The sequence below is a fragment of the Macrotis lagotis genome, chromosome X, assembly GCF_037893015.1.
Source record: "Macrotis lagotis isolate mMagLag1 chromosome X, bilby.v1.9.chrom.fasta, whole genome shotgun sequence".
Lineage (NCBI taxonomy): Eukaryota > Metazoa > Chordata > Mammalia > Peramelemorphia > Peramelidae > Macrotis > Macrotis lagotis.
In genome coordinates, this window is record NC_133666.1 from 416,847,857 (window position 1) to 416,874,690 (window position 26,834).

At 34.9% G+C, this 26,834-nt stretch overlaps 1 protein-coding gene across 1 annotated transcript in view; it reads right to left on the reverse strand.

The window, feature by feature from the left end:
* Positions 1-21,560, reverse strand: part of NKAIN3 (sodium/potassium transporting ATPase interacting 3) — an 862,357-nt gene extending 840,797 nt beyond the window's left edge. The window contains exon 1 of the mRNA XM_074207993.1: positions 20,511-21,560. Coding sequence (XP_074064094.1) covers positions 20,511-20,564 — 54 coding nt within the window. The 5' untranslated portion in view covers positions 20,565-21,560. The remainder of the gene's footprint in view (positions 1-20,510) is intronic.
* Between the last annotated feature and the right edge of the window lie 5,274 nt (positions 21,561-26,834).

A 26,834-nucleotide genomic window follows, 5' to 3' on the forward strand; every position in this document is an offset into this window, starting at 1 on the left:
ATGTAGATGCAAATCCATTAAACCTCATTGTACCTTTAACTTTGTGAAACAATGAGCACCTCTATGCCTTTACAATTTAACCTATCTGTAACAAACAATGCTCATAGTGTTACATTTCCAAAAATGTTTTTAAATATAAATAAATCAATAAATGAGCATCTTATTATATTTTTAATTATTCCCATTGAATAATTAAGTTAGGTATTGAAATTTCCCACATTTCTTTTTTTTAAGGTTTTTGCAAGGCAATAAGGGCTAAGTGGCTTGCCCAAGGCCACACAGCTAGGTAATTATTATTACATGTCTGAGGTTGGATTTGAACCCAGGTACTCTTGACTCCAGGGCTGGTGCTCTATCCACTGTGCCACCTAGCTGCCCCAAAAAACCTACATTTCTTGTGCACATTTGAGTTGTTTCTTATCTTACGTCTTATCTTACATCTGCTCCATGTAATTTGACTACTTTTCTCTTTTAAAAACAAATATACACACCCAAACAAAGATATACATATATATATATATATATATATATATATATATATATATATATATATATATATACACACTGCTGACTATTATCAGGAAACTATTTTCTTTCAAAATGGTAGGTCAGAAGTGTTACCAGAAGGAGATATACCCCTAAACATGAGTTTTCTCAATGCTGAGAGTGATATCTTATTAAATGTGGGTTAATGTTGTAGTATGTTGTAATATTGTTGTAGAAACAGTATGGCTACAAGTATAATTAATCTTGAATTTTAGACCAAGTTGGTACCACAGCACACCTACCTTTAATTGTGTAGATCTAATTCCATAAATATTCCCAAATAGTGATTTGGGGAATTATTGGGAGGGGGGTAAGGAAGGGGATTATTTTTGAATAAATAAGCATATATTTGTTTTGAAAGTACAAACATTGAGCAGTGAATAGAATACCGGCCTTGGAGTCAGGAGTACCTGGGTTCAAATCCGACCTCAGACACTTAATAATTACATAGCCGTGTGGCCCTGGACAAGGCACTTAACCCCATTGCCTTGAAAAATCTAAAATAAAAAAAAAAGAAAGTACAAACATTGAACAATTCCAACAGTTATTCTCCAAATCAAAAATGACTCAGTTGCTCATATAAATATAGTATTTTTTTTTACTGAATATATTAATACCTTCCTTATTCCAGTCTGTTCCACAAAGACAATGCAAGAAGCTTTCTTTGAAATCAATGGAAATTGTTCATAACAATTTTGCATGGCAAGGAACAAACTGAGAATAGTTTCTTCAGGTTTTGTTATTTTTTGAATTCACTATTTTTATTTGTTTCTGATCTCAAAGATAGTTGCACAGGTTGCACAGGTTATGTATAATGTTTTAAGTTTGGGTTGTTTTTAATTGCCTTATGTTCAAAATAAGCAGAGAAAAGCAATACATATATATATATATATATATATATACATATATATATATATATAAAACTTTGCTTTATTTCTGTAATAATTTAAACATTTATGAAAAAAGAATTTTTTGAAAAAACATCCACTGCACATGAGAGACTTTAGGTATATAATACATTTAGGTCCCAATTTAGAACAATACAATTTAGAATGTCACAATTTTAAATAATTTTAAATGTCCACAAATTTTTTATAAGTGACAGGCAAATAACATCTGGAAATATCTTCTGGATTTGTGCAATGCATCTACTTCTTCCAAAAAAAGAGAATAAATCATTTCAGGCAAGTATTTATTTGGCTGCTAAAAACTTTCTTAGGAATTCTCAAATCATTCGCCACACATTATGACCACACCCTGATTCAAAAGAGTTTCTCCAAATTTTATCTTTTCTCCCATTTTCTAGAAGAGACAATTAAAGGAAAGATAATGATGATGAAGAGGAGGAGGAGGAGGAGGAGGAGAAGAAGAAGAAGAAGAAGAAAAAGAAGAAGAAGAAGAAGAAGAAGAAGAAGATTAGAGGAAAGTAAAATACCAGCAAAGAGGAATGAGTCAAATCTTAGGGACTGAAGTGAGAAATGGAAGAGATTCCAAAAAATGATGAACAGGAGTTTATGAAAACTCAGGATATTAGCTTGAGGATGAAGAGATTCAAGGGAAATCCAAAGTATTCAGGTATTGAAGGGTTGTCATTTAGGAAGGGGATTAGAATTTATTTCTTGGCTCCAGAAGACAGATCTAGAAATAAAGGGGAAAATTCCAAAGAGATAAATGTATGCTTTCTGTAAGAAAAATACTTCTCACAATTAGGGCTGTCCAAAAGTTCAGGAAGTTAAGTCCCTCCTCACTGGAAGTCTGCAAGAAAAGACCAGATGATAATTTTTGACTTTGTTGTAAAAGATGATCAAGTACAAGCTATATTAAATAACCTTAGAGGGCTGAAGAAATTTTTGAGACAGATTATGGATTTTTTTTCACTTTTCTTTCCATCCTCAGTGCCTTGTACAATTTAGTTTAATAGTTCCTTACTGAATTGAAGTGAAGCTGATCAAGTGGAAGAAAATGACAGTAGCATGCATCATCTTTTCAAAATATAGCACATCAAAATGCCCCTTGATCATAACTCTACTCCAGATCCTAGGAGATGAAGTGTGCCTTTGGCCATATCTGTTTGATCCCCCCCCAAAAAAAATCATTTTGAAAGAGAAGAAATAAATTGATGTAAGGGAGTTTGGGTTAGTGTACTAATAAATAACTATTTTTAGCATTGAAACATTTTAGGTTTTAAGATCTCATTGATGTCATTGGGGGAGGGGGCATGAAAGAAAAGAAGGTCCCTAATAAAAAAAAAAAAAACATTTTTCTTCTGAAAAGTAGACAAACATAACAATCCTCTCCAGGCTACAAATATAGGTAGAGATCGATTACATAAAGATGTAAGGTGGTATCTTCTGAAGAGTATAAGACTTAGAACTCTAAAAGAGCAGAGATTGTATCTTATTTAAGCTTTGTAACTTCTCAAACTCTATTCCAGTCCAGTTTACATAGTAGGTGTCTATTAGAGTTTTGATGAATGAATTAATGGCTCTTAAGACAGTATCATTCTCAAAGCTCTTGTCAAAGGAAAAGATAGGATAGTGAGAAGTAGTTGGTGGATCACTCTAATAATAGTAGCTAAATATCAAATTACATCTCATTCTGTCCTGGAATCCTTGCTGTGTCAATGGATCTTGTCTGGTAGGGTGTAGTAGACGTACTGATTAACCACTGAGACCTTAGCAATCCCTGCTTCAACTCAAAATTCTGGAGAAGAAAGGAGAAGCTGAGAGAGACACCTTTTAAATTATCCTAGCCTATAGATATCCTATTTATTTTTTCACATTGAAATGTACCTTATTCTATTTTCTTGTCCATTTATGCTGAGAAGTTATAGGAGAAGTAAACAAAGTAAAACCAGGGCAAGTATTCTTGAACTAAGTTAGAAAGTATCTGTATTTGTAGGGGGTAGCTCCAAAGGAGTTTTCTCTTAGTAACTCATTTTAATTCCTGATAAACCTTGCAAACAGTTGTTTTTTCCTCTGATACTACAGTCTACCTAGTATAACTCAAATTTGTTTCTTCTTTCCATTTATTTGAGACTAAATCAAAAATCTCCTCCATATCCTTTCTTTTTATTTAAAGATGCTTAGCTTTGCAGTAGTTCATCCTTTAAGAAAAAGATTTCTATCCTTTATTTAAAAAAAAATTATGTCATTCTCTCTTCTGAATATGTCATAAATTCTCTTTCAGTCCAGTTCTGTGATCAGTAGTGATCATTTTAAAAAGTGATTTTCTGCTTTTTCCATTCTTGCTTATGTACCTCATCTTCTTGCTCATTTTCTTTTTTATGCTCATTTTCAAATAACAATATTGCTGATCATGCTTTATTTATTGTAATTCAGATCTTTATCTACTATACTTTGAAATGGCTAGTAAACCAGAGGCATTTGTAAATAACTATTTAGTCTAATTTTACATGTTGTTACTTTCCTAATGGTCTTTGATGAATGTAACCACAAAATCCATCCAATTTTCAATCATTATTGTAGGCACTTAGATCACTTTTTTCCAAATGCTCAGAGATTTTGTCCTGGGAACATTATTACAACTTAATGCACTATCTCTCAGTTTTGTTTTGCTTCATGTTGGGCCACAAAGTCTCTAATTGCACCAATCTCCCCATTATTATCATTCTGTCACTTTAAGTTGTCTATTGCAGAGCTTCTTTTGTCATTTGAGGTGTGACTACTCTTCATCAGTTGACCATACATTGAAATAAATGTTCACTTCAATGTAGTTAATATAGTATGAGAATAATCTTGATGCCTGTGAGATTATTTGTCCTTCATTCTTTATCTTTCAAATTAATCCAAGAGGGACACATAGGTATTACAAACAATTTTTATTACAATATCAATCTAATCTTGATTATCATAATTAACTACAAAAGAAAATATTAAATTTCAAAAATTTAAGGTATTTTTGGTGTATGAAAGTTAAAATTAACTTTTTTCCCCTAAATTTTTCATAGTAGCTAATCAACCAAAAATTACACCAAATTGTCAAAAGATAAATCAGTTTTATGTTGAATACAAATATAAGAAATGTTTGTAGTTTAAATTTCAAAGATGTTTTAAATGTTAGTATCTCCTCATTCTTTGCCTAGTCCTCGACATACAAAAACATTTTCAATTTTCTAAATATTACTATCCAGAAAAATATATATCTTCTCTTAAAATCCATACAGAATTTTTACAAATCTAAAACCAGTCTGTCATCCTTAAAAGAAACTGTGCTACAAAAATCAATATTCTCTTCTTTGGGTTGTCCTGGAGGAAAATAGAGTTATTGAATCATGAAATGACTTATCCTTCCAACCAAAGCCAAACAATCCTCTCCATTCTAAGGAAAATGCTATTAGTAGTGAAAGGGTTAACAAAAATATGGATAAAGACACTTTTAGGTTAGCAAAAAACCCATTAATAAATAGATAGCCACTGCTATTGGGTACAATGTAGGTATCTGAAATGTAAAAAATAATTATGTCTTATACTAGTGAAATGCTTTAATAGAGTCCAAATGTGTGAAAGGACTCAGCTCTAGAGAATCTCTCCATCTGTATATTTTCAAATACAGTTCATTTTTAGATCAAAATACTGTTCAATTTCTTTTCAATCTTCCTAATGGTTCAGTGATTACATTTAATGGTTCCCCTCTAATTGGTCCTGAATTTGTGAAACCAGTCAATGGTAAACTGCTCCATTTAGACCTTTGACAGTATGTACATCAAGGACCAGGGACAGATTCTTTCTCTGATGTTAAAAACCATTCTAAAGGAGAAAAAAATTGGGGGATTTTGGGGGGGGGTAATGTGGTAGCCTGAAAAAGTATTAGTTAAAATCTAAGATAATGGGAAATTCTTGTCATATGATATAGTTTAGACTGTTTACAAAAATTGGGCATTACAAAAAAAATTCTGGAACATTCTGCCTGTTGAAGATTGACATTTTGCTCTTTTTTTTCAAGATTATTTGGGGTACCTCCTGGGGGATTCCAAAAATAAATTTCACCTCTACCAAATACTCTAAAATACCACTGAAAGAATACAAAACCATATTCTCACAATAAATAGGCAAAAATCTTTGTCAAAACATGCACTATTGTTAGTCAGTAACATAATGAACTATAGTCATAGCTTAATGTATGGAATAGTTGCCCCTTCATATTAAGATTGACCTAAACATAAATAAAATAGGAAAAAACCTTTGGAGTATTCATTCAGTTCAATACATACCATATTTATGTGCCAAAAGATTGATCATCCATACTACTGCTTCTAAAAAATGTCAAATCTCTGCCTGTCCTTCTCTAGGAAGAATATTCTAATAATGTAACTTTTACATCTTCATTAAAAAGGAAATAAAATATCCTTTTAGTATTGTATAGACAATTGTATTAAAATAGACAATATTGTGTCAGTAGTGAAGGCTGATCTTGAATCAAAAATGTGAACATTTTAAAGACTAAAATAGAAATAAGGTTTGATTCTTGCTTGACTTTATTGCTTTGAGGGTCAAAAGTCAACTTTTTTCTAACTTACAGACTATGAATATTACCTAGAAACTATCTTTTAAAGTGTATTTTCTGATCAAACATTAATACAACTCAATGACTAAAAATAAATAACATATAGAAAGTCCCTAGACTCTTTTCCAGAGAGAATAATTAAATATATTCTATAAATGATAAATTACAAGGTTTTTAAAGTCACCACCCTAGGGCCAAGACAACTTAGTGTAAAGAGGCGATTTAATCTTTAAGATCATTGATTATTTGACATCCTTGTAGGAGAGCTAATTAGGACCAATCATAAAGGTCATCTGGTGATCTGGAAATTAGAGTGTGATTCCCAAATCATTCATGGGAACCAATCAGCACCAATCAGATAGTAATGATTTTATGCCATATTTGATTGGACTAGATTCAAACCAGTGACCCAGAGGTGAAATGTGTGAACAATTAACAATTCTAAACTATTTAATTGCAGATCATCAACCAATTTCATAATACATAAACACTCATGCCATTTTGTTTTCTATAGAAATGACATTGCACTTGTCTTGAAAATTGCAATTTCACTATTTTTAACTGAAAAGAGCACTCATATCTTGATTCTGTAAAATTTAACCAATGGTATGAGCATATTTTCAAATTAGAATGATTGATTTCATAGAATGTTAGTGTTTTAATGGAAAGTGTGCTGGTAGGATAAGGGGAGAGATTGTATTGGTATTTTCTTGTATTGTCATCCTTTTAAATGATTATGGTCCTAGATTGTACTAATAGGTAAATGAAATATTAGTTAATAATCTTTCCATACTCTGCATTGAATAGCAAGCCAAAGTAGTATTAATAAATTGGCTTTCTTATCCCCTCCTCATCCTGCCCTGAAATCCTAAAAAGTAGTGGAAAAAACATTCAATCTCAATCTGGTTACCAGGGTTTGAAACCCATCCTCCATTCTTATTAGCTATATGAAACTAGGCAATCTCTCACATATGTAGCTTCCTCATCTGTAAATTGGAGATCATAGGAATTTACAACCTGCTACAATGAGGACAAAACAAGAAATCTTAAAAATTGGAGAAATAAATAAATTGTAAAATAAAAAGACTGTAGAATTGATTAAACAAAGCTATAAGCTATTTCTTTGAAATAACTAACAAGAAAATGAAAAATCTTTAGCCAACCTGATTTAAAAAAAGAAGAGGGAGGATAACAAAATCAAAGATGAAAGTTAAATAATTATACTTACTTCCTTGAAGGTCTTAAAAGAAATCACTATAAAATTTAAAGCAATATATAATTATAGAATATTAGTATAATATCATCCATAGAAAAGAAGACTAGGCTTACTAATATTTTACTGTTTTCCATTCCAGTGAAAGATGAATGAGAAAGCTTTCTGAAGGCAGGTGGCATCAAAATTACAGCAGACTGTTACTGAAAGTTATTATGACATCTCCTTCCCAAAATATTAAGATTCATACAGACAGTCATCTGCTTAGATGAGGCAGCTAATTCAATGGAATCAGGGACATCTGGGTTCAAATTAGGTACTTCCTAGATGTGTGACTCTGAGCAAATCACTTGTCTCTTAGCTTATTTATTTATCTGTTAAAAGAGGAGGAGAATTCTTCACCAAATGAATTTGTTGTGAGAATCAAATGAGATAAACATAAAGGCAGACAAAGAAACAAGCACTTATTAGACACTATCCATGTGCCTGATTTGTTCTAATCACCAGAGAACAAACAGGTCAGAGAGGTGGAGCAGTGGTTAGTGCACCAGCTCTGGAGTCCAAGGAACTGGGTGCAAATTCTTCAGACAATAGACACTAACTAGGTGACCTTGGACAAGTCATTGATCCATGAATGCCTCCCATCCAGGGCCATTTCTAGTTGTCCTGATCCATATCTGACCACTAGACCCAGATAGTTCTGGAAGAGAAAGTGAGACTGGTGATTTAGCACAGTACACCCTCACTCAAATCCAATTCACTTGCTTGCATTAGCATCACCTCCCTGGCATCATGGTCTTCTTCGAGAATGAAGGACAAACATCAGCAGCAGCAGCAGCAGTAGTAGCAGCAGCAGCATCATAGATACAAATATAAGCAAAAAGACAGTCCTACCTTCAAGAGCTATATAAATATTAGGTATCATTATTAGATGGTTTAGCTGTTCAATTATTTCACTTTATCATTAAGAATGTATTTTTTTATACTATAAATTATAGAAATAGAGAAAACTTAATTTCCTCATATATTAAAATGATCAATTTAACTCTGTTTTCAAAATACAAAAGCATCATCCTTACCTATTCTCTTGATGCCAGGTAATTTCCTAATTTCACCGTGAAAATCTTTACAATAGACAATCTAGAACTCCAAATATTATTCTACTACAGTTTGGACATTACATACAGCAGAAGGATCTCCCTAATTTCTAGAGGTAATTAGAATATGGTGTCATCAGAAATGTTATGATCCATCATCCAGTTTAATGACTTTATTCTCACTTCTCCCCAAACTATGAATATGACATTCAACTCTGTTATATTGCCTCATATTAATCTAAGGTTCATATGTCTTTAGAAAACTCTTCATAATAATTAAAATATCAAAAAGAAGATGTAAAGAGAGAAGATATACTTTCAATTAGAAGATCAAGTTTCAAACATTTGATTCAGGTATGAAATCAGTCAAGAAGGTTTTTTTTTTAAGCAGACCTTATATACAGAAAAACTCCCTGAAGCTGACCCAGCATTGACATTCTAATCTTGCACCTGCTTCTGTGAACAACAGTCCATCCAAATCCAGCAATCAATGCATTTGTCAGTGCCATTAACCATGGCCTTTCATACCCCTTCCCCCTCATCTTCCTTTACCAATGGACAGATGCTTCATCTCCAAATCAATGAACTGGTGATTCTTTCACTAACCTCAAATGGTGCAGCAATTTATCAGTTCAAGGATTTTACTTTCTCAAATTTATCAAATCTAGCAAGCCTCAGTACCATTAGTGAAACATTTATTATTATATCCACTATAGCATATGCATTCAACAACATTGGCCTAAGATCAAAATGTTTCATAAAGGTTAATTAGTAACTAGCTCTAGTTTCATTTCACTATACTGTATGTAAAATATGGGGAATGAAAAATTCAAAATAAGACATTACACACTATTTGTCATTTGTTTTCAATATCATTTAATTGACATGTTGATTGCTAATCAATTTTGAAATGTTATCTTTTAGTCTAATGGCCATATTCTTTTCTTAATGCATGGAGATTTACATTTATTATACTAATTAGTGTTCATGGGGATTATAAACATAAATCTTTAGCACATCAAAAGAATAATTAATTTCTTCACATTACCAAAATATTCATTAGTCTTGTAAATGGAAAAAATATCCTGTTTTCTTACCATCAAGCTCCCTTTACCCCCAAATTCACACAAATTACTTTACCAACTTTACATAAGAAAATAAGACAGAATTAAATAGAGAAATAAAGTCAAATTGTAAAAACATCCATTGTTTTCTTTCTTACCTTCCCATAAACTTTACAACAAACCTCTAATGACATTGTTAATTTCACTTTCAAAATAAAAACTGAGATTTCCAAATGATTGTGAGAGGTTATAATTATGTCAACAATATTGACATAGCAAACTGAAATTTGCACATAAATAAAGCACCTTACAAGTTACATTTGTTTCCACAAAGGGAAGTAAGGTGAGGAAGTAGACAGTGATAGTGAGAAAAGTAAAAGGAATGAAAGAACATCAGTGAAACTTTGTAAATCACAAATGAAAGGTGGAAATTCATAAGGAGATCAGGACAGTGTTGACACTTGTGTAAAATATAATGTATACTCTACCAAAAAATAAAATGTGTCAAAGAAATTCATAATTTTGTCTACAATCCTCCTTTTCTTTTTTCACATGTTTAAGGTCATAATATATAATTAATTCATACATACAAATATTTATGTGAATGAATGGATAAATGAATGAATATCTTTCCCAATCTAATATACCTACCCCCCCCAAAGAACACTAAAGATAACTAGTGATTGGAGATTAGCAATCACTTAACTGAAACTTAAACATAGATGAAAGGTTTGGGCAGAAGGTTTATTATCATTATTATAATTATAATTATTTCAAATAATAGTTGATGTTATACGGTGCTTTTTTTTGCAAGGCAAATGGGGTTAAGTGGCTTGCCCAAGGCCACACAGCTAGGTAATTAAGTGTCTGAGACCGGCTTTGAACCCAGGTACTCCTGACTCCAGGGCCAGTGCTTTATCCACTATGCCACCTAGCCACCCCTATAGGGTGCTTTTAAAGGTACATTACACATAATATATTTTTATGTGTTAGTCTACTCATTAACTAAAAGCAAAAGTAGATGAAAGTGTTGTGTAGAGAGTCAGGAAGACCAGAATTTAAATCTAAACTCAGACATTAACTAACTGTGTGACTCTGGGCATGTCACTTTACCTCTGTTCATCTCAGTTTCCTCATTTGTAAAATGAGAATAATAATAAACCTAACTCTCAGAGTTGTTGTGAGAATCAAATTAAATAATTGTAAAGAGCTTGGCACAATGCCTGGGACAGAGTAAGTACTATATAAAAATTTATTATTATTATTATTATTATTATTATTATTATTATTATTATTATTATTATTATATTACCCAACAGATTTTCTGCTTAATGAATCTTGTGCCCTCCCATCAGACCCATAGATACTTAAGAGTTGGAAAGCATCTCAACAACCATTCTGGTACAATCTGCCATCTAATGTAGGAATACACTCTAGAACATCTAAGACGTGCAGTCATCTACTCCTCCTTGGAGTAGACAATTCTATTTTTGATTAACTCTATTACCATTTTTTAATCTTAAATCAAAACCCAGGTACTAGGTGCCATATACTACCTATGTAGCCATGATAAGTCATGTATCTGATACTTGTCTTCTGGACTCACATCTTTAAAAAATCAGCAAATGGGTCTAAGGGATCACTAAAGTCACTTCCAGTTCTAAATCCAGATTTTTTTGGCACAATTTCTAAACTTTTTATTATCAGTTTCATTTGTTTCAACTATACAGAAAACCAAAATTTTAACAAGACAGGTGCTCTCTTGACAAATAAAAATGTATAATAATAGCTATCATTAATATGGAACTTTCAGGATTACAAACTACATACCAATCAACAACCTTTTTTTTCTGTTTTTTTAACTACATGTAAAGATAGTTTTCAACATTCATCTTTTTTGTAAATTTTTGAGTTCTACATTTTTCTCCCTCTCTCCCTCTTCCCTCCCACTCCCTATGACAGTGAGTAATCTTACATAAATCATACATATGTTTAGCATATTTCCATATTAATCATTTAACAATTATTTATTATATACCTACTAAGCACTGTACTAGGACAACTAAAGATATCAGTGTTTAGATTCTATTGGGGAAAACCAAAATGTCCACATATAAGAGCATACAAAAGCAAGTTTATTTTAAAAAAAGTGTTCAGTTTTATCTGTTTTACAGATAAGGAAACTGAAGCTCTGAAAGATTAAATGTCTCATCAATAATCAGTGTCAGAGTTAGTTAAAGGGTTGAAAATCTACAATAATACAATTATGGTGGGGCAATCAATTATTGCCACCTCACCAAGTGACTTCAAAGTCACTTGAGTGGGAACCCAGATGGATGAAATTTAAAAAGATTTTGCTAGGCATTGCAAGTTCTATGCCATCATAGTCAGTTAGGTGGTGTAATGGATAGAACACTAGGCCTAGAATTAGGAAAAACCAAATTCAAATCCAGCCTCAGACACTGACTACCTGGGAATGTTCTACCTCTCAGAGTTGTTGTGAGGATCAAATGAAACGACAACAGATGATATTGTAAAGCATTTAACACAGTATAAGATCTTAATAAATGTATATTCTTTTCCCCCAAAAAGATATCCTTGACTAAAACTATAGAATTTGAAGGAACTTTGCATTTATTAACTTTTGAACAATCAACTAACAAACAATTTATTAAACATAGATTTTGCATTTGGCAATGGCAAAGATCCTGAGGATACAAATATGTGAATCACTCAAAAAACCTTATATTTTACTATTTAAGATTTATTTTACTGCATCCTCTTTCTCAAAAGAAAGCCTCCAAAGACTGAACAATATCATGAAGACAAAGGCAGTCATACATGAACCAATAAAACCCATTGAATTATGGTATTAGCATCCCTGTGAAGACCCCAGTTAGGATTTATTTCTCTTTGATGCAATCAATTAATTTCCAAGTATTTGTTAGGTATCTGTTATATATCAACCATTGTGCTAGGTCCAAGGGATAAAAAGACAGAGTTCTTAATAAGCGATGGGGACGATTGTCTAATTCCATAAGGAGTACATGATATAAGAAAGAATTGGAAAAAAATATTTGCTTACTTTTTGTCAGACTATGCTCAGCACTGTGAATAGGACACAAACTAAACCTATCACAAGTAATTTAACCTATAGGTTTCAGAGAAGGTGATGATCTGAGTTAGTAGGAGTTTCCCCACCTGGAAGTTTCCTTTACAAGCAATAAGGATACAAAAAATGAAAAAATGGAACAGTTCCTCTTCTCAAGAAGCTGATAGATCAAAGGGAGGAAATAGTACATGTAGGAGGGAAGTTGCTCTTTAATAACATCCAGAGTGAAAGTATACTGAAGTAAGCAGGCCTTGGTTCTGTGTCTCCATACACTCTCAGAAGCTGCCACAGCAACATCATTTTACTGTAGATTTACATAAGGTACCAGATTGACTGCTTCAAGCTTCCCAGATCCAGTGAACCTGAGACTTGTCTTTCAATCTTTGCCCTGTCTTGGACCTTGACTAACTGACTCTGATTGTCTCTGATACCTGTCACCTCCTCCAAGTACATGGCCTTCTTGGCATTTCTGACCACCACCACCAATGACTACTGCTTCTCCTAAGCATGTTCTATAATAGCAACCAGCATTGTAGTCACATTCTCAGTCACTATATTTGATCCATCCCAGTCAAATTCATACTGTTTATAATTAATTCCAGAAAAAAAATTTCAGATTTTTTTTTGTTAACTGTTGCCAACAAATATTTAACAATATCCCCAATTGGATATTAGTCTTTACATGAAATCTTAAAACACTTAGGTTCCATCTTGTGACCTATTTTGTAAGATATTCAACAGCTCTACTTGAGTGATGCTATTTATTTTCTTTAAATTTTCAGAATTAAGGATTGAAAAAGGATGTTTTAGGAGCAAAGTCTACAAATCTTGATTTTTTTACAGATGTAGTTCCCTATTAAGAATAACAAGCATTTCATTTACATATCAAAAGCATATCATACCCCCAAATGACTTAACTGTTGTTATAACACCACACCATGAAAAGAAGCACATTTTTAAGGCCTGTTGTTTCTAAATAAGTAGAAGTAGATGTATAGGAAAAATCTAAATGAACTGAAATGTTCAAGGAATAAACTTTTCTGAGTAAGAGAATTTAAGGATTGATTTGGGGGTTATTTGATGTCTTTGAATAAATCATAGAGTCAAAGTGGGAAGAAAATTTAAAGACATCTCAAAATTTCCTTCACAGCCTACAGTACAAGTCAAGTCCATAAACATTTTTAGGTTCATACTATGCTCTAGACACTATGCTAAGAGTTAGGATTTTGGTGCTATTAAAAAAATAAAAACCAGGCCCAGATTTTTAGAAGTTCATAATCTAACAGGGAAGGCAACATAAAAGGAATACTGTATAAACAAGATATAGCAAGGATAAACTAGAGGGAGTTTGAGAAGGAAGGCTTTAAGATTAAAGAGACCTCAGGAAAGGCTTTTTGTAGAAGGCAGAAGAACTGAAGCTTAAAAATTAAGAAACATCAGAAAACAAAGATGAAGAGGGAGAGAGTTCCAACTCATGGAAGCACAAGGAATCAGAAGGTGGCATGTCTGTCTTATATCACTGCAGTAAGAAGGACAGTGTTTCTGGATTGCCAGGAACATAGAGGGGGGGAGAGTAAGAAGAGTAAGGGGTACAAAGACTGGAATGGTGGCAAAAGGGCAGGTTAAGAAGGGTTTCATAAGCCAAATAGAACCTATCATGTCTCTAGACTAGCAGTAGCTAAAGGGTTAGAACTGAGTAGGATTTTCTGATCACTAAAATGCTTCACTCCCACATAGCGGCCAGTCTGTAATTTGACTTGGACATGTTATCTGACTGCCAGTGTATTTCTCTGTGCCTCTATCTTATTCTTATATCCCATTCATCTCTCCAGTTTTTGTTGACTTAATACTTTGTTTGTCTCCTCTGATATCTGCTACTGGTCTCTTAGTCTCCCATTCTTTTGTCTACTTTGGGACACTAGTTCAAAGTAGCTGTGGAACTGGGGTACACGCACTCTCTTTCTTTAGTGTTGCATTAATGAAGCAGCTGTAGAGCAATGACCCACAGCTGATCTCTTCCCTCACTACTAAAACTTACAAGGCTGCACACAGCTCCACCCAGATCCAGTCAATTCTAGGATTCTCAGGCTCAAGAACTGATAGGATTTGTCCCTGTTAAGAATACAATTCACCAGTATACTTACTAGTATGAGTGGAATAGGGGGAGCATTAGGATTAGTATTGATTAAGGCATGTACACCTTCACAGTGTAAGTACATACAATAGTAGAAGAAACTCTGCTGAATTCATATCCCATGCCTCTCTACCAGACCACTTCTCAAGGATTTTCCGTATAAAATGCATTGCCCTATTATAAATTTTAAAGTTTTTAGGGACTGATTTGAATGTAAGCTAACACCAGAACATTCTAGAAGTTGTACTTTTCACCCCCAAAAAATACCTGGTATCACATTATTTCATATTTTCTTTTTGCCTACAAAGGTCACTTACAGAAGAAGAATCAAATTAATTGAGGTTTCAATTTAGTTAGAGGTTTATCAGTTTTATATCAAATTAATTTCAATGTTTGCTTAGCACTTCATGAAATTGTTAATAAAATGTTTTATTAATTAACACATTCCTGGGAAAGCTTTCCTTTCAGCTGTGTGACCCTATGGATAGCTTACCAAAGTCAAGAAGACCACGGTTCACTTACTTGCTCTGTGATTTCAGGCAAATCCTTTAACCTCTATTTGTTTCATGTTCTTCATCTGTAAAATGGAGATAATAATAGCACCTACCTCTCAAGATTGTCATGAGAATAAAATGATATAATATTTGTAAAGCATTTTGCTACCCTTAGAGCATTACATTAAGGCTATTATTATTTTTATCATTATTATTATATTCAGAAAACTAATGCATGACACATTTGATAATTCAGAATTTAGAGAAATTATAAAGATTCATCAAATTATAAATTTGATGATTTTCATAAATTTAAGTGATAATATTGAGTTCAACATTATAGGACAACTCTTTTACAATATAATCATAAAAGGAGGTTCTTAAGGCTTAAAAATTTTATTAGTAGTAGTCAGCAAATTTTTCTAAAGTAATATTCACTCAATCAATAAAATATTTTTGAGTTATGTGAAAGGAAGACCCTTTGGTCAGGTGTCAGATATAAAGATGTCTAAGACATAATCCCTGCCTGACTTCTGGGACCTTACCTTCTACTAGAGGAGATAAATATATATCTTTCTATATAAATAGAGGAGATAAATAAATATCTTTCTATCTATATATTCTTTCACTATCATGAAAGACAGACTGTAAGTACCATGGGGCAAACAAAATGGTATCAGAATTCAAAATTCTCTAAGCAAAGTCCATATTTAATACATCAAGAAAGATGCAAAGCAGTGTTTGGTATATCTGGAAACCTGATTAAATAAGTCTAGGATATGAATTTTGACATCAAGTCTACTTGAAAGTCTTATACTTTAATCATGCTTCTAATTTGCAGAGCCATAAAATTCTTTAATATCTTTAAAATAATTCCTAAGTTTGCATATAGGAAGAGTAAAAGAATTAAATAGCTGAAACATCTTTTGTCACCTTAAGGTCTGTAAAATATATGTATACATTATCTCAATGAAATCCTCACAATAACCTTATGGCATAGGTAGTGCTATCATCTCCATTTTACGATAAAGAAGGTTCATAGGAATGAAATGACTTTCTGGAAGTCACACAGCCAGAGTACTCATGGGAAACATAGATTTAGAGCTAGAAGGAACTTCAAGCAATACCTAATCCAATCTCCTGATTTTACACTTGAGGAAACTGAGGGTCATGGAGATTAAGTGGCTTACCCAAGGTCATACTGCAGGAACATAGGGATCATAGAGATCACAAATCTAGAACTGGAAGATAACTTGGGATTCACATAACCTCCTCATTTAACAGTTGAGGGAAGTTAAAGAGGTTGAGGAGGTTAAAGAGACTTGTCCAAAGTCACACAGGTTAGTATTCAGAGTGTTTATCAGAGATAGTATTTAAACCTAGATCATCTGACTTTAGAGCCAGTATTCTTTTTATTGTACTATGTGATCTCCAGTTCTTTGGATTCAAACCCAGATCTTCCTGATTCTTACATTCAATGTGCTATCTAGTGTACCAGATTATATCACATGAAAGAAGAAAAACAAGATCCATTGAAAACACAAATGCTTTCAAATGAAAAATATCAGTAAATCTACGTAGTAAAAGAAATGTTCCATGTGAAGCAAAAAGCTTTCTTATTGCTTCATGTGCTGGCAAATATCCAGGGAGAGGTGAGGAATACATTCCATGTGGCTCAAACAAAAAACTGCTAATGCACTAACAAGTTATCAGGACCTTTCCATGAACATCCTTATTATGTTATTCCAATATGATGGAAAAGGAAAGTTGTTTTCAAGTTTCTCCACATGAATTAGAAAGAGAAAGGTAAAAACAGATAATTTCCTTTCTTTGATGGGGGAGGTGTCATTCTTCCTTTTTGATTGGGGAGTTTTGGTTTTATTTGTTAAATAAAAGACTATCATTTCTGTATTTGTATAAGGGTATTTGATGTATATATATATATATATATATATATATATATATATATATATATATATGAATTATTTTTGTCACTCCAAACTGAGTTTCTAAAGGTATTTTGTGTTTCTACCTCTTAACTTAAACATTTCCCAACCTCAGTAATAGGTTCACCTTTCAAAAATTGTATTCAAAGTTCAATAAATCATGCCCAGTGATAACAATGTCTAAGCACCAAGTTCTGCCAGACATGTTTTATACCTATGACCTCATGTTAGATGAAGACCTCAAACCTCCCCTGTGGTGACAACTCACACAAACATAAATTTAACAGTACTGCCACCAAGATCCCTCAGAATACCTGGCACTGTTTACTAAATTTATATCTAAAATATAGGCAGTATTTTTTTATTTATTGCATAAAAATATCATTCAACAAATACATATTATGCACTAGCTTTATGCCAGACACTGAACTATATTTCCATGTTTTTAAAAAATACATATATCTAGATTATCTATATTTGATAGTAAATTAATGAAATTATAAAATAAGTCCCCCCCAAAAAAGATTTACATATTAAAAGAACTTTGTGGTTAGAATTTGCTATATGGTTGCTACAAGGTTGTGAAATGGTTGATGATAGTTTTCAATAGTCTAGGTGAAATGAGAATAACTGAATTTATTCATAATTGTTCTTTGTCTCTTCAAAATAATTATACCCACCAAGTTAATTATATAGCTACGTCTTCATACTCATAAGTTTACCAAAGAAGTGTAATCTTGTGATAATTACATATAAGTTGATATCCAGATTAATTGAGATCCTGACTACCTAGTCTGATCTATTTGGGCCCCCAAGTATTTTGGTATGGATTTTGTAGGATTTGATGTAATACTACTGTTTCAATTTTCTTTAACTTTTAGAACTTGATCCTCTTCTGTCTTTATAAAGATTATTAGAGTTAGCTCAATAATCAGACATATTCTTCTCAGTAAATTTTTAATTAAAGACTGATTGTCTTCTACCCTTTCTCAACATTTATATCCAACGTCCCCATCTCTTCTAGTGTTGTATACTCACAGAGTTCAAACTGGTGCTAATATAGATCCTTTTTAAAAAAGGAATATTTAGGAAGATAAATCGGATGCATTAGAAAAAAATTAATCTATACTATATCCCAGAGTCAGCAGTTCAAAAGAAACACAGTAATGAAAAACTAAAAGAATCTGAAGATTTCAGTTCTGTTTCCCTAGACTTGTTTATTGAACTTGCTAGCGAGATAACCTACCCCTAGGTGGCGCAGTGGACAGTGCTCAATTTGGGCTCGGACATTTACTAGTGGTGTAACCCTGGGCAAGTCATTAAACCTGTTTGATTCAGTTCCCTCATTGATAAAAAGGAGCTGGAGAAGGAAATGGCAAAGAACTCCACTCTCTTTGCCAAGACAACCCCAAATAGAATTATGAAAAGCGAGACAGGCCTGAACAACAACAAAACTTATATGACCTCGTTTGATATCTGGTCTCTTCATCTGTAATATGAAAAGTTTGGACCTGATTATCTCTGAGGTCCTCTCCTTCTAGTTAAACATTTCTATTCTACTAAAAATCACTTTTCTACTCTAGGTTGCTATGGATTTTCCACATCATTGCTCTTCTCCACTAAGACATATAATCAAGAGTTTACTGCATTATCTGCCTTCCAAGTAAAGGGGAAGTAAATTTTGTCTTTCTTACCTTCTTTTTCCTGTTAAGATAGAAATATCAATGTTTGGGTGAAACATTTTCTCACAGTGAAATAATTATATACGATAGGTTCAATATAAGATTTGTCAGGCAACAGAAGATACTTTGCCAAAGATTAAGAGAACTGAATTTCACCATCAAATTCCTGAACACAAAGGTTCATCTTTGCACTGTTTATACATAGTGAAGAACACAGCAAAAATAAGACCATGTCTTTGAAAGAGATGGGGGGAGGAGGAGAAAAGAAAACACTGAAGAAGTAGAAAAGTGGAAACCTTTTAAAACACTCAAGGGACTGAGGACTAACTGTTAAAGAAACAGTATTATTTTTATCTCTTAGTTAATGACCCATACAAGGGGTTGTTATTGCTCTGTAAGGTTCAACTTGACAGCTTTTTCCTTGGGAAAAATATGCGAACTTTGGCAAAAGAAATTATTAAACCTCAGACCCAAATTACGTTAGTATATATCTATTGAGATGGGAGGGCGTTACACATAGTAAAACCCTGAAAAAAAAGCTGTAGAAGATTCTGTGTGTCCTCTCAGGCATCACCACGAGAAGTAGTGCAATGTCTAACAGAAAGGGTCAGTAACCTTGACCTCAAGAAAGTGACTAAGAAAAAACAGTGAAAAGAGTATCCTCTGTGCTAAAAGGAGCGTATAGAAATAGACAAGTATGTTTTCCTCTTTTCTGTAAGAGAATAATAGTGGGGGTTTTTTTCAGATCTTTGAACTATCCATTAACCTTTTTCTCAAACAAGTCATACCCAAGGGCTTGCCCTGCCTACTTTGTTCTCTTCTTTAAGGACAACGGTAAATATATCTGAATAAAAGAGTAAAATTTGAATTAATCCAAAGAAAAGAGAAGAGAATTCTTTAACACAATCACACACAGAAAAATCCTCCTTTAGTGGTGTAAAAGACTTCAGTAAACTATCTTTTCACCCAAGTCTGATAAGAATCACCTCACCCTATCTATGCAGTTACATAATGGATGTTTCTTCTCTCTCTGGGAATCTGGGACAATTGCACCCGTACCCCACCCCCCACCCCCGCCCACTCAACTCATGTAAAGCTACTACTTTTCAAAAGAAAAGCCCGCAACACGCCACTAAACTTTCACATCACTACAGAGGAGGTAGCGGTCTTCGGGATCTAAGGGAGGGGTGGGTGCAAGCACTCACCAGCCACAGCGCCGCTTGCAGCATCCCCAGGAGAACTGGGGAAGCTCAGAGGCTGAGTGGCCGCCCAGGAAGGGGCGAGCGCTGGTTCCCAATGCCTTGGGGAGGAGTGGGGGAGCCTGACGTGGGGGGTGGGGGGAAGCAGGTTGTGCCCTTGCTCACACGCTGGAGCGGACGGGCACGGGAGGCGAGTCCCGGGCTTCCCGGCAGCTCAGTCACCCGTGGGGGAGCCTGTGGGGGCAGGGAGCCCGTAGAAAGAGCCATCCCTCAGTCCACACACTAGCTGGCAAGCTTTCTCCCGGTCCTGAGTTACAGCGCAAAGAGGGGAGCTGTTGGGAACCCTGGGCGCCTCAGCCAAGAGGGACTCGAGGGACCGGGAGATGGGCTGGAGGGGGCCGGGGCGCCTCTGGGTCACCCAGCAAATTGGCAACGCCGGAGGGAGGTCCCGGGAAGAGACTGGGAGTGGGCGGCTTAGTGGCCGGTGGCTCACTCACCAGCTGCAGAGTACAGAGGAAGATGAGAGTGCAGCGTCCGTTGCAGCATCCCATGGTGACTGGCGGCGTCCGAGCCCGAGAGCAAGCTCCGAAGCTGTGTCAGGCGTCCTCCCTTCCTTGTGTTCCCCAATGCAAGCCCCCCGAGCCTGCCCCGACCCTGGCCCCCACTCCGGGGCGAAGGCTCCCTACCTCCGGGTAGACCCCAGCACCTCTGCAGCCTCCAAGCTCTGTTTCTCTTTCCTCTCTCTGTCTCTGAGCTTGGAGGCAGTGGTTTCTTGGCTGAGGGTGGGGAGGGGGTGTCTCTCTTATCCTTTGTTGTAGTTTCTTCGAACTAAGCGAGCTGAGGTCAGTGCAACCCGGAGGACTGGAGCATCTGGCTGGGGTCCCTTCCTCTCCACTGTGCAGGTCTACTTCTTGAGGAGGGGGAGCAGAGAGGGTGGGAGGAGGTGGGGGGAGAAGGGAGGCTACAGATGGTGAGTGGGTGAATGTCTGTTTAGGGGAGGGGTATACAGTAGGTGGGTGTCTGGTAAGTGGAATGAGCTGACGGGGCTATGAGTGTGTGTGTGTGTGTGTGTGTGTGTGTGTGTGTTAGCGGCTCGTGGTAAGTAGTGGTGGTGGTGGTGAATGAATATGAGTGTAATTGAAGAGATGAAGGAGATAGATCTGCCTGGCTCTGGGATTCTGTCCATACATATGCCTCGTGAAGGAGATAGATGTGCCTGTGAACTGATGGGAGTATGTGGAGACAATCAGGCAACTGTCCATTGGGGTAGAGAGAAGGCAGTGGGGACTCTGGAGAGTTATAAATTGAGGAAGGTCGGGCACGGGAAACGGGTTAAGGTGCGTAAGAATCTACGGAAAGGAGAGAGGATAGAAGCAAAAGACGGTAGTTTGGCTAACTGCCTTATTGGGAAGGGAGTCATGTCGGGAAGTGGGAGCTCGCTGACAGAAAGGTGGATGGAAAGAAGGAGCACTGGAATGACTGTGGACCAGGCGATTTGGAATGGGTGGAGGTTGCTGCCGGAGCTAGGCTGACATTTCAGCAGTTGATTGCCCGGAGGGCGTTAATGCCATGGGCTCACAGGGAAAGTTGAATGGAGTTAGCTAGAGACCAAAGGACCATCGGGAGGATCTGGCTGGCTAGGGAGAAAACTACACTGAACCTTAAGAAAAGGGGAGAGAAGAACATATTGACACAGAAGATGTGAAAGAGCTTAGGAGGAACCTTACGTTCCTGAAGGAGCCCCTCCGTGTCATTACTATGAAAGGGAGAAACGAAAGTGTTTAAGTAGGATGATAACTGAGGCAGAGGTTAGAATGGGGAAAAAATGAGGAAGCCCCATTCTGGAAGCTACTTGGTGGAAAACATTTAGATTGAAACTGTCTCTGAAACAGGACTGGATAGCTGATGGTTGAAACCTTGCAAAGATATTTCTAATTCTTCTCTTCCGTGAAACAGAGTAGGGCAATCCTGCAGAGGACTGGTTCTCACTAGAATTTCATTTCTGATTTCACTGTTATTTAGTGTCATGGGTAGAACTAGCGACAGGTAGCTTTTCTTTTTGGAATGCATCTGAAACACACGTGAATGAGATTCTTTAGTACTTTGCAGAGGACAGGGGCTTTCAGGCGGAACTCAACTTAAATATACCCCTCCCGGTTCCTGCAGTCTGATTTGCATTAGACTATAGAAGGGAGGGTTTTAAGGCTCAAAGCATGAATCCTTAATTATACATACTACCCTCAAAGTTCATTTATTCTTTAAAGGTTTTGTTGGGTTTTTTGGGATATATCGAAAATCTAGGGTGACTTCTGTGCTTTAGATCTATTTCTTTACAAATTAATTGAGTAAAAAGACCCTTTTTTTGCTTGGAAAGCACACAATTTAAACTTAAAAGGTAGTGATTAGTTCCCAGGGAAACTCACTACAATTTCCTTTCCATCCTGTAGGGGCTCATAAATAACTTCATGATAAAGAACTGTGAAGAGGTAAAGGATGTTACTTCCTGGTTTCCTTTGCTACCCAATAACAGAAGTGGGTGGAGAAAGGAGGGCAAAAATGGAGTGGATTCTGTAGTACTTTATGGTCTTTATGGCATCACAATCCGATTGATGAGATCACTGGTTCTCCTGAGCTCAGGGAACAAGCCAACCTCCCTTTGGGGAAAGAACCCATAAGGAAGGAAAATGGAAGCAAGTCAATGAATAATTTAACTTAGAGTAAGAAGAGCTGGGAGTTAAGTATTGCTGCTGTCAGAAAGGGTCAAACCATTCCTTGTTCTGAAAGCTACAAAAGGTGGGGATTGAGGAGTTGAAAGAACCCTAAAAGAGAAAGTTTCTGTCTGCAGGTACAGAAACCCGTTATTTGCTTTTCCAATTAAGAGTCTTTGAGAACGTGTCAAGATGAAGTAATCAATTCTGTGCCCTCATTCCTGAATCTTTTGATAACTCAAAAAAGAACCCATTTAAATGATTCACATTAGAAAATACTATATTTTGACAAACAATCTGTTTGTAGATATAATTCAGGGACCCATAAAGATATCCTTTCAGAATAGTCCCCATCTAGGAACTGGTGCTTTTGACTTAAAAAAAAAGTGTTGTAATGGAAAGAAGTCTGGACATGGAGTCAAGAAACTTGGCTTCAAACAGTAATTTCAATATTTAGTGACTGTGTGACCCTGGACAAATTACCCAATCTCTCTTGAGTATTTCATCACTCTCAAAATACTGCTTCTAAAGAGAGTTCTTTGGAAAAATTTGAATTATAGAAATGTGAATTATTATTATAATCCCTAGTGAAATATAATTAAGTTTGGGAGAGGGTAATTCTTTGAATTATCAGATATCTACCTGTGGGATTTGCAGGGAGAGGTTGTTGAAAGAAAAAGACATTAAATACCTACCTATTCCATATTTGGTCTTTGATTTTACATATTCAGTTTATATTATATTATATAAACCTTATAGTGACAGTCTTGGGACTTTTTATGGACCCTTAAGCTCTATTTTCTAAAACCACTTTTGTTAATAATAAATTTTTACTATGGTCAAATTTGATTAGACTAGGGAAGGCAAAAAAAGGGGGGAGGTGGAGATTGTGTGACAGCACAATAATAAGTATGTAGAGAGAAAAGCTATATAAAATGACTGATTATTTTTGTTCTCCATGTGGTTTCTATAATAATGCTATTGCTATTAGAGTCTGAATGGTTCTACCAAAGTAACTTATGTTTTGTTCTTTCCTGATGCATTGTCCTATGCAAATATAAAGTGTTGTTATTAATCCTAATATATGCCTAGTGATCAAGAAGAGTCTTCCTCTCCAAGCACTTTATTCTGTAGCTATTGACAGTCACTGGCAATCTCAATGCTTTCAGAATCTTCATAAAGGTGACACACAGATACTACTTGTGTCATTAAGGAGTTCTTCAACTATCTTTTGTTACTTCTATGAGATTTCAGAAAGCCTGAGCATAGCAGCTTTCCCTCACAATTTGAAATCATTTGCAGTATCACGGTGGCAGCTAATGTGGCTGAAAGGAAGTGAATGGCACTAATGTACCTTCTTGATAGATCTTGAAGTAACACAATAAGGAAAGGGAAAGTATCATACAACATCTAATTCAGTATGCAAAAATGAAGATATGGGGTCTGGATTAAAGCAGGTATAGCAAAGGGTTGGGATTGTCAGTGCATTGCAATACCACACATAGACAAAAGTATCTTTATCTGGTGGCAAACCTTCCAAACAAGTTTCCTCACAACTTATATAACAGTTATTCATAAAATTAAATTATCATCTCCAGAGAGGGGACACTGTCTCTAAATTCAGTGACACTGACTCATACACAAAGAGATAGATTTTTCCCAAAAGACAAAATTTTGAATATTCTCATTTACTCATGGTTTTTATACCATTTAGTTGCTTTTTAAAAAGTTATTTAAAACTCCACACAAATCCCCTAAACCCTGAATATAATGTTAGATTTAGTCAATGTGCTGGTTAGTTTTGCTGAACTGTTTTTCCTCCCTTTTTTTGTTCTTTGTTTTAAGAAATGACTTTCTGGGAGGATAGGAGGAAGCAGTGAAGGACATTGGTGAATGAAGGTGACAAAGAAAGATATAAATACCATTTTAAATTAAAAATAAAATAGGATTATGTCTTAAAATACACTGCTTGAAAATCCAGTTGTACATTTGATATGGCATTATTTCATATTCGGTGGGACACACTTATTCTTCAAAAATGAACTTGCTATTATTTTTATTATCATAAACCTAGATATTCTTTTCTAAAATATCTACTAAAACTGTGTAATTACATGTTTCATACCACATCCACAAATGGGGGAAATGAATATTTGAAAATGATAAAAAATGGTAATTTTTCATGTGAAATATTGCAATTTTATAGTGATTCTTAGAAGTTCAGTTGAACTGACATTGAAAGCTAAATTCTATTGTTTTTCCTTATATTTGCTAAGTCTCAAATGGGTCCTCACTGAATCTGTGTCTTTTTAATAAATAAATTACAAACAAAAGCACAAATGCAGGAGCTTACTAGAACCAAGTATTTCTTTCAATATGAGAATACATTTCAGTAGACTTTGAATCTCCTCTTGAGTTATCCTATACATTACATTGTATGTGTGTTATACAGGGATAAAGAGTCTCCATAGGTGTTTAGGTTGTAGGATGGGGAGTACTAGAGAGGACAAATATTGGAATCTGAGACTTTATTATTATTAAGATCTTGTGGTGTGAAACCTTCCTCTACTAATGATAACTGACAATTCATCTATAATTTATAACCTTAAAGATACTTAGATATAATTTAAACAATAATAGTTACTTCAGATTCTAAGAGGTGAATTGATTTCCATGTGATACAGAGCTGGTATGTGTCAGAGGTAGGACATAAATCTCATCATAAGTATAGTGCATATTTACATTTTCTATGTTGAATATGAATACATATTATTTACAATTATCTAACATTTTTAAGGTTTGCAGAGCCCTTTATGTGTATGATTTCATTTGATCCTTATAATGACTCTGTAAGGTAGGTGTTTATTATCCTCATTTTATGGTAAGGATATTAAAGCTGACAGAAAATTAGTGACTTACCCAAGTTCACATAATTAATAGTAATTGAGATGGAATTTGAACTCAGATCTTCTTGACTCCAAGACCAGAACCCTATATACTACTATATACTATATATACTAAGTTACTACTATATACTAAGTTATAACTAAGTTATAACAAATGGATAAATGACACTGTTCTAAGTACTGAAGTTATAAGTACAAAAATGATTAAGTTCCCACCCTCAGAGAGTTTGCATTCACCTGGAGGAGGAATAGCTAGGTGGCACAGTGGATAGAGTGCCAGACCTGGATTCAGAAAGACTCATCTTCCTCAGTTTAAATCTGATCTCAGACATTTATTGGCTATGTGACCCTAAACAAGTCACTTAACCCTATTGAAGAAGGAAATGGCCAACAATTCCAGTTTCTTTGCCAAGAAAATCCTGAATGGGGTCCCCAAGTGTCAGACACAACTGAAAGGACTGAACATCAATAACCAGAGAAGAGACTTTTGGTCTGGATTTGAGGGTGATTGAACACAATTGATTTTCATACCCTTCCCAGAAGCAATGGGAGTATTAATTTGATTACTGTTTGCAGAGTAAGAGATAGAAAATAAGAAGGAGGAAAAAACATATAAAGGGGAAGATTGTGTAGCAAGACAATATCAAGATATGTAAGAAATACCCACCCTGGCTAGACATAGTGTGTTAGGTGACTAAGGTCACTCACCAATAAGAACAACTCAATTCCAGGGTGAAGTTCTAAACCTCCAAATATTAATAAATTAAATGTAAGAAAAGAAAGGCACAAGAGGTTACAGATTGGTACCAAACACTCTATAAATTGAAATAGAATGATAAAAATATTATATATTAAATCTCAATGAATCAATCTTTTTACCAATTTTGAGAAACAAGAAGGTCATCAACCAAATCCTGTCTACCTACTCTTTGAATATTCTTATCTAATGAAGTTTATGACTGATTTTTGTTGAAAACTGCTTCTGGTTTTCATCTGTAATGAGTGGTGGGCCACTCTAAAAATAGTGAGACAAAATTCTAGAGGGAAAATGATAAAATAAAAAACACATCATCCAGCTGTTCCATTGTCCATGCTTATTCCATGTATTACACAACTTTTTTTTGTTTTTGTCTGAGTTAATACTGCACATGTGGGTGGGAATAATCCCCAGATAAAGTAATTGCATTTCATCATATTTTTCAAAATT